General features: G+C 34.2%; 1 protein-coding gene across 1 annotated transcript; it reads left to right on the forward strand.

Annotated features, from left to right (window-relative positions):
* Positions 1 to 13: 13 nt before the first annotated feature.
* Positions 14 to 7,031, forward strand: LOC130622024 (uncharacterized). Its single transcript, XM_057437417.1, has 7 exons — positions 14 to 554; positions 2,449 to 2,707; positions 3,853 to 4,136; positions 4,492 to 4,674; positions 4,802 to 4,971; positions 5,057 to 5,269; positions 5,380 to 7,031. Exons 1-7 carry the CDS (start codon positions 213 to 215, stop codon positions 5,660 to 5,662), a joined length of 1,734 nt encoding a protein of 577 aa, XP_057293400.1. The 5' UTR covers positions 14 to 212; the 3' UTR covers positions 5,663 to 7,031.
* The last annotated feature ends 7,250 nt before the right edge of the window (positions 7,032 to 14,281 follow it).

Below are 14,281 nucleotides of genomic sequence, written 5' to 3' on the forward strand. Positions count from 1 at the left end.
ATTTGTAAATGATGAAGAGTATTGTTTTGAAGGATTATGACCACTATACTTATAAATAAAAAGAATGGTTTTCTGATAGCGAAAACTACTCACTGGCCATTATAACACGAAGGACGATGAGTGAAGAGTACTAGGCTTTAGAAAAAAAGTTTGTTGTTTATTAAATAGTATAAGTATATAAATAAAATATTGTTACTGTTGTAAAAAGAAATATGGAGGCTCGCCGTACAAATCCTAAAAGAAGTTGTGTTACTAGATCAATGACAGCCAGTTTAAACGAACGAAAGTTGGTTGAAATTCTTCAAAAGCCTAAACGAGAACGCTCCAAACGAGCACGAACATCATCAAGCTTTACTCGTAGAAAAACAAAGAAACGTAGAAAAAGTTTATCTACTGTTAATGAAATAAAAATAGAATTGAGTGAACTTAGTGAAGAAGTATTGATGGCAATATTAGAACATGTTCCTGCTCCAGGACTTGTAAATATGAGTAAAACTTGTTGGTTGTTTAATAGACTTTGTCATACAGATTCATTGTGGAAACATCGTTGCAAGGTATAGGTTTAAATATCTTTTGTCCAGTCAACAACAAATGTTGGATGGCTAACATAGCTAGCTTGCTATGGTTAGCTAGCTAAAAAAAATTATCATTTAAACTTAATAATAATAGTCATTTATCCTTGTATCTCAAACAAGGTAGTACTTTTCTTAAAAAACTTCAAAGTAGTTTGTTTAGGCTAACAATTTTAAAAAAGTTTCCTGTCTTCAATGGTTATAGTCTGTTGTGGTTTCCTTCGTGTCTTTGGGTATCACCAGTTATCAAAACAAATCCCCACTTAGAATAAGCACCCATGAAGGAAAATATTTTCAAAATGTAAACTTTTAAACTTCTTTTCCTGTATTAAAAAAAGCCGTTGATTTCAATATTTGCTTTTGAAGATGGTGTATTTTTGTTGTTTTGTTTATTTGTTTGTTTATTTTTTATCAGTATTATTTTAAGTGATGGGAGGGTCATGATTCAATGTAAAATTTGTCTCTGTTTAGTTTACAGTGATGTTTTCCTTTGTATTTTTTGTCAACTAACTCGGATGGAGATTTTTAGGTAGGGAAAATTTTTAAAGGAGTTTAATTTTTTCAAAAAATTAAAGTCCTTTAAAGATAAAATTAAGCAGATTTTTAAAATCAAACGAAGAGGATCTGTACAATCTAAAAAATTCGTAAAACCAATTCAATAAGTCTCCAAGGTATATGATCTGATAAAAATATAAAATCACTGATAAAATGGACTCTTTATTATGGCATTTACATTAAGAATAGGAGGCAACCTCTGACTAATTTTGCCTGTTGTGTGTTCAAAATATATCTTAAGACTTTCCTTTTTTATCTATTGCATTAAAAAAGTTTTTGATCTGAGCACATAATATTTATCTCACTCCTTTCTTACAAATGATTATAAAAAAAGAACTCTTCGGGAGACTGTTGCCAACACATTAGAGTTAAAGAAGAATAAGCAGTATAAAGAAAAGAAAAAAAATCATATATATCAAATAAAAAAACATTGCATAAGAAGATAAGCCTTAAGTCATGGAAAACTTTACATAGTCTTTCTTTGTAAATAGTTTAAAATAAAATTTAAAGAAAGGTTTATGAATGTTTCTGTATAGCCCATTAGTAAGTTGATTCTTATTTTCTCAATTGCACAAAGGGATCAAGACATCTTACAACATAAGCCTTTAGTACTCTTTACTTACAAAATTATATTTTTTATCTTTTTTTTACAATTCCTCAAAAAGAATAAAATTGAAATTTTACAAGTAAATAGAGCAATTTTTCTTATTAAGAATAAGGATCAAAAGATGCAGATAAAAAGTTTGTTGGTATAGAAGTTGTTTTTCAATGAGTCATTTTTATTGTCTTTTTCTATCTATTGACCTTTTCAACAAGGGAATGATAAAGGAAAAACAAATTGTTGTATTGTTCTTAATTTTTTTGTTGATTACCATTTAGCTGTTGTTAAAGGAGTATTGATGTCAGTAGCTTGTTCTCCTTTCATTATACAATTGTAACCATTATTATTGTTTTTCTTTTGTCCAGCGGGGTAATGAAGTTGATTACGATTATTTATTATAAATGGATAGGGGGGCTTAATCATGCTTAAATCATGTCATGTGTCAATGCAAATTAGTTCAGTCACATTGTTTTATTTTACCAAAACAAATTAAATGGCTCATTACAATTAAATTAATCAGCTGAAAATACTATGCTCTCATTTAGTTGCTAGAATTACAATTTCCTTACAAGACACAAATATCAATTTGTTGTCTTTTTTCTAATTTGTAAGAATTTGAACCCAATTACTTTCAGATTATTAGTCAACTAAATATTTTTATTTAATGTAACAAACTTTGTGCACATTCCCCTCTAAAAATAGAATACATTTTTTTTTTAGATTGATTTTAACCTACAAACAAAATGGGCGGAATTTTCCTATTTATATCTATACGAAATGTTTTTCAAAGCCAACACCTTACGTGATGACCAAAACTTTTTTAAACCAGTCAGCCAATTAAAAACGTCTGTTATTGTATGGTATTTAACGAATCCAATTCCTCCTTGCCATGTTGTTGGTCATCTTACTGCAAGTCAAGTGAAATCAATATGGGGCGTAACTGAAGATGAACTGGAGGAAATGTACTTTGATGATGCAGGTTTGGAACTTTTATTTCTTTAAGAAAAAAATTTGACCTCCTTTCAATCTAAAAAAAATATCCTTGAGCATGCCCTTTTTGTTGCACAGCAGGAGCCTTTACCCACTTTAGCATAAGTGCATAATTAAACCCCATATGCTGTTTGTTTTTTTGAGACTCATTCTGTATTTCAATAATTCATGCTGGTATCAGGTGCTTCAAATGGCAGAAAGGTTGATTTGTTTTCCCAAAGAAACAGTTCACATAATTTTGAAAATGTTGTTTATGCATTGTTTTCTCAGTATTGCTCAACTTTATTTGACTTGTTGTCTTTTTTATATTTAAAAAGAAGCCACCATAGTTTGAGCATGCAATGCAGAAAAAGAGTTTTAACATATTTTCAGCAAGTGTGTAAGCTTTTCTACACAACAGGTTGCCTTGCCTCTTTTCCTCATTCTTTTGTAGTTTCTGTTTAACCCTGTATGGTCATTGCACCAGTCAGTATCATACTGCAGGATGATTTTTCTTTACCTATCTTCATCCAAAATAGTTAGCCATTGTTTATGTGCAAATTTTCTCATGATCACTATGTAATATGCTCAATTTTTTTTCAGCAAAAGAAAGAATTTTTTTTTGTTGTTTTACTATGAATAGAATTTATTGAAAATATAAGTTATTTTTGAAATACTGGCTAAATATTTATTTCAGTCACAACAATGAATTTTTTTTTTCTTCATTGTGATTCGCACACCTTTGTTTTGTTAAAAATTGGGAGCACATGGCCAACACAATACACAGTTTATTTTGTAAAACAAAGAATTTCAATATATTTTCTAGGGGAACAATTTAATTCTTTTTTCTTTTCACAATTTGCATTTCAAATTTTGCTTGTGAATAAACCAACTGTTATTTCAGTATACACATTTTCAAAAGCTATCTAGCTACCAGGGTTCTAGTTCCAAATATCCTTTCACAATTTATGTAATTATTCTTTAAAATAAAAGAAAACAGGAAGAATAGACTGCCAAAAAACTGCATTGAATTTGTTGTTCCATTTTTTATAAAAGCAAAATTTAGTAGTCTTACATTAGGTGTTAAAATTTAATAGTGAATTATCTTCTTCACAAAAAAACATTTTTTAACTCCACGTTTCTCTAAAATTTTAGAAGACAGACCTGAAATATTTCCACTTTGTCACTACGAATGGGGTCGACTTTATCAAGTATTTTTAAAAAAGCATGGTGGAGTGATTCCAATGCAAAATTATGTTTTGAAAAGATGTTACCGAAATCGACAAGCCCTTGAAGAACATTATAAATTATCGCTGCATGCCTCACGAAGGCAAAAGTGGTATCAATATTTAGAGGATCGTGATGTTGGTAATCGTGAAGCTCTGAAGGCATTAACTGAGCACATGCCGAAAGTGACATATATTTACATGTTACACCAGGTAGGTTTTGCACTGACCTTTTTACAAAAAAAATATTTAAAATCCACTTACTTAACTTGAGAATCAGTACTTCTTACATCATCCTAGCCATGGATAATTTTTTTTTTCTTTTAGAAGAGTCACACTAAGTTTAAAATTTTAAGTTTAGTTATTCAATCATGCCTCAATGATTGAACATCCACGCGAGGATGGACGTCCTTCGTTGCTTAGGTGTGGTTGGTCTAATTTCTTAAAATTTTTGTTGGAAAATAGCACTGCTTATTGCTTGAAGAGCACTTTCTTGATTTCAAAGGGAAGCCTTAATTAGATGTTTGTTTCGCATTAATATGTAAATATCTCCATTGTTTGACTTTAGATCACTGCAATGTACATTGATGGTAACTTAAAAGGTGGATTTCAAACAGTAAAAGCATATGCTGAATTTTGTGCTTTGTTTAAGTCCTGGATGGAAGAGAAGAGCATTAAATTATGGCCTCCACGTCTTGGTCAAATAATGGCACAAGATTACAGAGATGCTTTGGATTATGTAAACAAAAGTGTATGTTGATTTTGTCACAAATAGTTGTATTTGACACAGTCATAAGGATATGTTCTGTCTTGCACATGAATTATTGGTCATGGCTGATTGACTTTAATTATATTTTCATTCTTCTTTGTTATTTCAGTTGGCTTGTGAAGCTGAGGAGAGAGAACTGGATGTTGAAGCATTCATGAAAAAGGCGTGTCCTTTTATTGAAAAGTTACATGAGGTATGGCTGTGGCAAAATCAACACGGCACCGCTTACCGAAAAGAGCATCGCTCATCTATGATAGTAAGAAGATTTGATCGTTATAGGTAAGAAAATTTTTCCTTTTAATTTTTGGTACATGAAAAAAGCACAACATAACACATAAAACACAACATAATATTTGCATTGTAGAAAATACTTAGAAGCTGGTCGAGTAGAAGACTTCACAAAGTTACGAATGTATTTTGAAAGACGTGAAGTATTAAGTCATTGGTTAAAAGACAATTTATGGCTATTGTCAGTTTTGGGAGATGCAGTACTTCGAAGTTTGCGTCCGCCCATGTTAACTCCTGAATATACCTTTCCTGTTCTTGGTACTGACCCTGTTGCTTGCCTTGTGCAAAGGTAATTGCTTTATTTCTGTGTCCAACTAAACGTATTTGTTTAACTTTAAAGCTGCAGCGAATTATTTCCATGTGATTATGTTTCCGATGAATGATGTTGTTGTTTTTTAGGTTTGTCGAGACTGGTCTTTTTTCAGACTTTAACAAAGTTCGAATGAAGCTGTCCGAATTAGCTTCATTACAAATACATGCTCTCTTTAAAAAATCTCAAAATCTTGAAAGAAGAGTTATGAAAGACACTTTCTTACATACAGATAGATACCTCTTAAATGACGTCAGACGTCAGCACAGACTACAGCCAGCCATAATGGCGGCGTCGTTGCATCCACAGCAACAAATGTTCTATCCTCCACACAACGCATATTACCAATGTGCTCCACATCAGTTTAGGTAACAGGCTTAACTAGTTAGAGTTTAGAATTTATTTTCCATGTTTTTTTATGTTTTTTTGTCACAAAATCTATGCCCTTCTACAAGAAAACTTTTATCTTTTTTTAAGACTTGACCGAATCGGATATAAACTCTTTGCTCATACCCAATCTTTTTTATATAAAAATCGTTCGGACATAAGATAGTAACATATTTATAAAAGCCCTGGAACATAATGAAATATTTCAAAACTAATGTTTTAAGAAATACTATTTCACAACCGCTTCAGTTTAGAACTATATTATTGTATTCCAGGCCTTTAGGAAAAAGTTTTAAAATATAATATATTGTAAGTAGAAGGTAATTTATTTTAAGCTATATTTTATGTTGTTGATCAACCAAAATTGCTTTTTGAGATTACTTCATCGATCTCAGATATATTTGCATGTATATAATTTGTTTTGCAGAATTGAACTGGTAACTTTTAAATGCAGTAGAAGGAACGTTTGAAATGGAATTGTAACTGCTATTCTGATCTTTTGAATTTACAAATAATTTAAGCACCTGGAATCTTTTTCATGTTTTTTTTTGTTTTTTATGTTCGATACCTAACAATTGCGAGATATTCTTCTGAATTTTTTATTTTTTGTTTTGGGTAGACATAAAAAAAACGTTCCTTCCTATTCTTATTTAATTTGTCCACACCTTTCTGTTAAAAAAAACGCTGTGGAAATTAAACTGCATTGTTTGTACGTTAAAAGTGATTCAATTATAATCGTAATTTTACTACGCTGACAGTATTTCAACAGAACGGGTTTTTCTAATCGCCCATTATGAAGTTGTTTTGACAAATGTGTTTGTTTCCGAACATCGTCATGTTTTGAAAAGAACTTACGACTATTCATAACTAGTTTCAATAGCTTAATACCACTGCAATTTTCGCGTTTAATTTCTTTTGCGTCACGCTTGTGATGAAAAGATAACATCGTTTAATTAAGTGTGTTATTTGGTGATTAATGATTTTCTCGTTTACTTTTTTAAACTTTTGAGCTGTTGGTTATACACAGTATCAACGTTTTTGTTGCTTTGTATGTATGTACATATTGCTCTCCACTGTTGTGTTTCTTAAGGTGCTTTTAATGGAATCAACCCATTTGAGATGTGTATAAAAAATTATACCCTAGAAGTTAAATGTGTTTTGTTGTCTTCCTTTGTCTCTACCTGTGAAATGAAGTGAGTTATTAACAGTCATAAACCGTGTTAGCAACCAAAATAAAGCCTGCACATTGTGTTTAAGCATTATTACTGTCAAGTGTGTTTGTGTTTTTTTTTCAACGCTTGTATAAATTCTTTCGCATGTAAAATATATTTTATTGAAACATCTTGGGTTTAAATAGTCTGTGTTTTATCCCTTAAAAAATTATCTGGACCGCCATTTTGACCGTTTTCTAGATTAACGGTTATTATGGACAGGATTAGGTGTCTCCTTGATCAGTAAAATCTAAATTTGTAAAATTGAGAACATCAAGAAAAAATAGTCACAATTTGATAAATGGTTCATTGTCTGTGAGCCAAAGTATACAAAGTTTCTACTTCAAAAAAACCGGAGGTTTTAAAATCAGAAATGACACAAAATCATGCAAAATCATGAAGTTACACGAGAAATATAGTCTAGGAAAGTCTTGGAAAATGAGAAACGAGTCTCAGAGAGGTCTGGGGACGAGAATGAAACAAGTCATTTCTCAGTCTACTGAAAATTCTTTTTGTTCTGGATAAATAGATAGGAGGTTCGAAGGGTATGGTGTATTTTGCGATTCACTAAGAGTGAGTTTACTAAGACTAAATGGAAGTGAAGAGGACTGCATTATTTTAAACATCGGCAGTTTTGATCAAACTACGCTAAACAATACAGGATTAGATTATGCTTGGTGTGATCGTAAGACTGCTGCACGTAAGAATTGTGAACAAGTTTAATCACAACATTGAAATCTTCACTCTCCATCATGGTCTCAACCTCCTTTGTGATCTCAATCTCCATCATGATTTTAAACTCCACCATAGTTTCAATCTCCACCATAGTCTGCATCCCCATTAGTTAATTTGATTATAAATATATTTTTAAACTTATTTATGTTTGCATGTGTAGATAGGTTATATAATATATATATTAGATTTTTTATTCTATTTGAATCTCCACCATGGTTTAAATCTTGATCGTGTTCTATTTAATGACGTGAATTTAATTGGTCAGATTGTTTGCGTTCATAACACGTCAATATCATAAAGCAGAATTTTGAACATTTTATCAATAAAACAGCTCATAATAAAAAACAACAAAAATCGTCCGAAATTATTTTGTAGAAAATTGTCTCTTTTAAATTTTTGTAACAGATTTTTATAAAAAAACAAAAAAAATATCTTTTTAGTTAACAAAATATTTATTTATTTATTATTTTCGTGCGGAAGCCTGAAATTGAGACGAAAGTAAGTAAGCTCTAGACGACAAATTTTGTCACGGTCTTATATAAATATAATTTTTGCTCGTTTTAATTTCTTCCATTCTAGCTTTTTCATCTCTTCCTGCAATTCGTTTTTTCAAAATTTCTAGCGGCCACTGTCTCTCGTTGGGTCTGTTTCGATCAAACCTAGTTCGTCATTATAGCACCCTCGTCCCCAGGGTTTTTTGCCTTTTTGATATGAGAGATGACGTCGTCTTCTTTCATATTGAAAAGACAAAAAACCCTGCGGACGAGGGTGGTTATTATAGATATTTCGGTTTTCATATTGCCATTTCAATTGTATCGTTAGTGCTGGCAAGTATTTCTTTCTCCAACGGATCCAAAATGGTTTATGAGTACTTGAATATGCTTCCATCGTCTTTTTGTAGGAAAAGCATTTCCGTATTAAGAGAGTGAAGAGTTGTGTACGTGTGGGCGGATGTTGACGATATTTTACGCCCCCGCCAACAAAGTTATCAGCTGGAAATTTCCATTCAATTCCAAATTTTGTTGACTTAGTTTTTTCCAGCTCTTGTTTGAGTCCGTTAGAGGCACCTTTGAAATTTTGTGCGCAATTGGAAGTAATCAATTTCGATTTCTGTCTCCTACTGATGAATTTTCTATAATGTATTTAGAACCAATCTCGTTTCCAAGGCATTTTGTCATTTTGCTGAATTTTTTGGCCGCTCTGTAATAATGGCTCAGGGCCACAGGACTGACGAGGTTGGTGTAGAACATTATTCGATTCCAACCTATCTACCAGTTCGAAATTTGCGCAACGAATTATCAAGGATGTTAATAGTGATACCCAACGTTGAGTCTCTTCATTCCCTGCTAAGTGGTCCTATAAAAATACTACTCTGGCATTTTTAAAGGAAGGCTCCTTCAAGTTGACTTTATGTTTTAAAAGGTCTGTCATCACTGGGATTTAACCTTTGATGTGAACTACTGAGAGTATATGCATTTTTTGATCACTGCCGCTATTCATAATCCACAGTGCTGTGGCACTTTAGACGATACTTGTTGTGTTCATGTATGCCGCTCTTGACGTGGTGGTTTATCATAACCGGCTGTGCGATATGATGGTTTTAGTAGAAGAATCTAACGCTTGACGTCAAATGCGTGTTCTTCAGTCTCCCTCCTATTCTGATAATTCCACTGTAATAAAGAAATGGTTTAAATGGACACTTCTCTCCGAGACGGCAGATCTATTTCTGATTGTTGAATCTCTTGTTTAAACGGTATTTGGGCGTCACGTAATACGATAATTTTTTCATTCGTAATCTCTTCCTGTGATAAAAACGGCATTATTAATTTCACCTTTCTAAGGCAGATTTTATTATTCTTTATTCAACCTATTATTCTGAACTTTTAATCAAATGAAGAATAATTTCAGTAACTGGCGATCATTTCTCTGCTGTCAACAGCAGCAGCTAGTTAACTACTCTATCATTAGGTGAATACTAATGGTGGTTTTCTATGGATGGGCAAACCTTTTTGTCGCCCTACACAAAATTGAGTCAAACTTCTAGGACTTTGCGTCTGCAAATTCTAACTCTCAAGAAATCTTTATCTAACTCATTCACTTTTCTAAAATTTCTTTATGTCAGCAGAAATTGTATTTAGGTGAAGATGAGACCTCATTAGAACTCTCGTGGTGATGTTTCGTGATGAGTATCATTTAGACTGCAATCATTGTGTAATGACGCAGCATCGATTACCACTCTAATTTTGCAAGGCTTGTTTTGGGTTAAAAATCTGATGATGAGGTAGATAGCAGGTCTTATTGATAGTACGACATATCCGAAGTCATCTTTCTTGCGTATTTTTTTAAAAAAATTATATAAATTTGGATCTTTCCTTAGCCTTTAATGTAGGTGCGTAAAACATTTCTCTACGTTTCACGATCGTGTGGAACGATGGTGTTCTCCTACCAAAGCATATGTGCCTCCTACTTTCCGCACTCAAATCTGGCCTGTAAACAAATATTACAGACCAGACTTTTGCACTGCACCATAAAGACTTCCCTTTGTTTCTAGTTGTAATTCATTTACGAAAGGATTGCCAATGTATCCCTGAGGTCCGAAAAGAGTGTAACCAAATACGGTTTTTAGGGCTCATAACTTTGATCCGCTTTCAGTTCTCGCATAAGGCGGTATGTGCACAGATGAAACAATTGCACCAATCAAGATACCAATCTGACAGCTTTGTATGTTGTAAAGTTTAATTTTATTGATGTGCTCGAAACGAAAAATGTTCTCTGTATATATTTGTGCAATACGTTAAATCGTCTAGCGTAGATTTCACATTCAGTACCAAGAGAGATACATTGACTGCCAGAATCAAGAACAGCATACGTTGATGTCCAAGTTGAGTCAGAACTTATCAACTAGACAGGTACTACAACAAGAAAACGTTTTCTTTCACTCATCAGAGATCTGGGTTTTCTCTTGAAAGTTGACTAATCTTCTTTTTTTGGAGGTCAATTGGAAGATGCGGATTCAAAGCACATCTTATTCGGTCCGAAGTTTTTCGAACATATATGACCATTAACTTTTCATAGGCTTGTTAAAATTGTATCAAACTTGGCACATTTATAGTACGTCACAAAAGGAACAAAAAGGGGGCAATAAATTTTTAGTTGCGTCAGCACATTTTCTGCAACGTCATTAAAAGCTTGAAATTTGTTCAAAAAGTCACCATCTGCTTAAAATTCAATTACTTTAGTTCTAGAGCGAATTTCTACATTAAGTTTGAAGTTTCTGAAAGCTATATAAAAGTTATTTAACATATTTTTCCAGTTTTTACATAGATCGCACGAAAAGTTGCCAAAAATTGCCCGAAAATCCGTTTTTTCCCAATTTTCGGGTAAATTCCGAAAAAATCGGGAAATCGGATTAATCACGTGTCCAAAACATGGAAAATGATTCTTATTGATGAGAAAAAGTTGTGTTGTAAGTTTCAAGTTCTGAGGATAATTCTAACAAGAGTTATTAGTCATCTCCTTTGTGATGGAGAGTTCCAGTCCATCGATTATCGTTTTTATATTCTTCATCTATTCTTCTACTGCTCCTCTCGTTCTTCACTCTCGGTCTGAAATGTTGTATCAGATTCTACCAGGGAAGTCGTCAGAAAGGTATGGTTTTTTTCATGCGGTGATTTTTTCTTGCAGCCAACACTCCAAGTGGGTAAGATTTGGTACTTGGCTTCTACGGATTTTGAGACAATGATCTGCCAACTTTGGATGAAAGTATTGATGTAGACGCTTACAAGCTTGGCGGAAAACATCGATGCTGGATAGATAGGTCGGATACATTATTCAGCTTTTACAACGTTGTTAAACATTCTGTGATGGTACAATACAAATCTGCTAAACCAATACAATCTAAGGTTACAATGGGTTTTTCTATTTGTCCCTTTGACTGGACACCACATACAATTCGTGATTGTTGCCGAAACATAAATTCCTAAATTGCGCGTGGTACTTCACCTTTTACACGTTGATGAAGGTGAACACATCTCATCGCATCGAGTGATGCGAAGGAGATTGGCCAAACCAAGGTATTTTCACCCTTTTTGGACAGATCATGACGACAGCAAACCTTTTATTTTTGTTTCAGATAATAATGCTGGTATCAATTCATGACTCCACCTTGTTATTCTTTATGGTCGTTTTCACTTGTTGTGTAGTGTGGGGTGGAGTAGGGTGTAGGGTCTACTTTTCTTTGTTATTTTGGTACAGCTTCAGGTGTAGGTCTAATAGTTGTGTCATGACAGGAGTAGGGTGTAGGGTCTACTTTTCTTTGTTATTTTGGTACAGCTTCAGGTGTAGGTCTAATAGTTGTGTCATGACAGGAGTAGGGTGTAGGGTCTACTTTTCTTTGTTATTTTGGTACAGCTTCAGGTGTAGGTCTAGTTGTGTCATGACAGGAAAAGTTGTGTCCCAAATAGTTGTTCTGCGTTTCTGTCTAATTCCATATCAAGTACGGTGTAGGATTGGATGTTGTTATAGATCGTGGATAGATGTAGCTGATAGGAGGGAGAATTCAGAAGTAAGTGTTTTATTCCACGGACTTTTCAAACTCAATTGATTTACAATTGTCGATATGTCAACCATCCATTCTTTAGTGTCTTCCCCAAGATCTTCTAATGCTTGGTTTATCCTCTTCGCCTCTCTTTGAACCATCCAAAGGCTTTGAACCCCTTCAAGTTGTTGGATTCTCTCCATGATGAAGCCCTTCTTTTCAACGCATTGTCTTTCTAGAGCATTCAATTCTCATTCAGAACGATCTCATTACAATAGGGTCAGCACAGCAACTTGGCAAACAGTGTTAAGTTGATGTAGGAATTAGTGATGTGTGTAGAACAATAAGTCTATAGCAGATCCACATCCCTACAAGATTTTTAATGACAGATGATACACGTTTGTTTATCTCTTCTTGTAACGCCCTTTTCAGCTTCTCGTTGTCAAAATTTGTAACCTTTATGTTGGATAGTTGCGCAGTGAAGTTCTTATTTGTGTTTATTTTAACAATTACAAATTGTGATTCGTCTTACTGACGCAACTCGCAAGTAAGTAATACGGTTATACAAAAAAATGAATTCCTTATTGGAGCTGAAAAATCGTTTCTAAATAATGATATACACTAAATACAATTAACTTAATGAATCCTTGCAGGAGTCACTGACGTAAAGGGATATTTGAAATTAAAAAAACGCAATCACGTGCCAGCACGTCTGTTTGTCAGCGCGGGGCAAGAAATATTGTCAAGAAAGGGCACAACACAAGGTGATCCACTCGGAATGGCTATTTATTCCCTCTACTTGACATACTAATTGCAACAACTGAGAATCAAAACAACAAGATGGTGGCGTTCGCAGATGATGTCAGTGCATCGGGAAGCCTCCTTGCACTTCGTAGTTGGTGGACAAATCGCATCCAATGTGGACCAAAATATGGATATCATCCCCAACCAAAAAAGTCGTGGCTTATCGTAAGGCCAGAGAAGTTCGACGAGGCAAGAGGGATTTTTGAAGGAAGTGGGATGAAAATAACCACTGAAGGAGTAAGAAATCTCGGGTCAGTAGTAGGAAACGAACAGTACAAGCGAAAATACGTTAATGAATTGGTCGAAAAATGGGTGAATGAAATGTCTCTGCTTTCTCGGATTGCGAAAACACAACCGCAAGCAGCATACGGCTGTTATATTGCTGTATGTTAACATAAGCTGACGTACTTCTTCCGAACAATCCCAGGGATTGAAAACAACTTACAACCGTTCAAAGAGGTCCTTAGACATCAGTTCATCGCAGCTATTACTGGTGGACATATCGTTAATGATAGAGAGAGATCACTCCTGTCCCTTCCGCCACGTCTTGGAGGCCTTGGTTTGAAAGATGTTACTCGAACAGCAACTGAAGAATATGAAAATTCCTGCCGGGTCACGCTCCATCTAAAGGACATGATTCTAGACACACAGGTAGAAGGTGGCAAGACGAAATCAGCGATCAAGGCAGAACGGAGACAAAAGCAACAAGCTAAGCTCGACAGTCTACGAGAAGAAATGGCGGAAGCCGAAAGATGTTTCAACGACACCAACCTTGAAAGTGGCGTTCCGAACTGGCTGACAGCACTACCCCTGAAAGAGTGGGCTGCAGCGGTTTTGGGATGCAATTAGAATAAGGCATAACTGGAACCTCGAGCGACTCCCTACAGAATGCCTATGTGGTGAAAAATTTGACCTTTCCCATACTTTGTCTTGTAAAAAAGGGGGCATAGTCACCCTGCGAAACAACGAACTGCGTGACATCACCGCCTCACTCTTAGAAGAAGTCTGTCATGACGTAAAGACAGAGCCAGTGCTGATTGAGGTCAACGGAGAGGGTCTTTGAGAGAGAACAGCATTATATGATTATACATATTTATATATGTGAGATAACAACCTAATTTATGTATAACACAGTTACTAATGCTAGTGTAAACATTTCACTGAAATGATTATAGGTAGAAAATTGCAAAAATGAAACATTGAAAAGGGTTCGATTTAGCAGATGTTCGACTAATCCAAAGTAAAAACATGATTTCGAGGGCTATTAGGATTGCCCAAGTTTCATTTGTAATGTTGACAAAATTGCTTAAGCGTATT

Source organism: Hydractinia symbiolongicarpus, chromosome 12 (genome assembly GCF_029227915.1).
Source record: "Hydractinia symbiolongicarpus strain clone_291-10 chromosome 12, HSymV2.1, whole genome shotgun sequence".
Lineage (NCBI taxonomy): Eukaryota > Metazoa > Cnidaria > Hydrozoa > Anthoathecata > Hydractiniidae > Hydractinia > Hydractinia symbiolongicarpus.

Coding starts and splice junctions, on each gene's coding strand:
- LOC130622024 (XM_057437417.1), top strand. CDS start 213: ATGGAGGCTCGCCGTACAAATCCTAAAAGAAGTTGTGTTACTAGATCA. Junction 4,137..4,491: donor ATATTTACATGTTACACCAG/GTAGGTTTTGCA, acceptor GTTTGACTTTAG/ATCACTGCAATGTACATTGA. Junction 4,972..5,056: donor AGAAGATTTGATCGTTATAG/GTAAGAAAATTT, acceptor TTTGCATTGTAG/AAAATACTTAGAAGCTGGTC.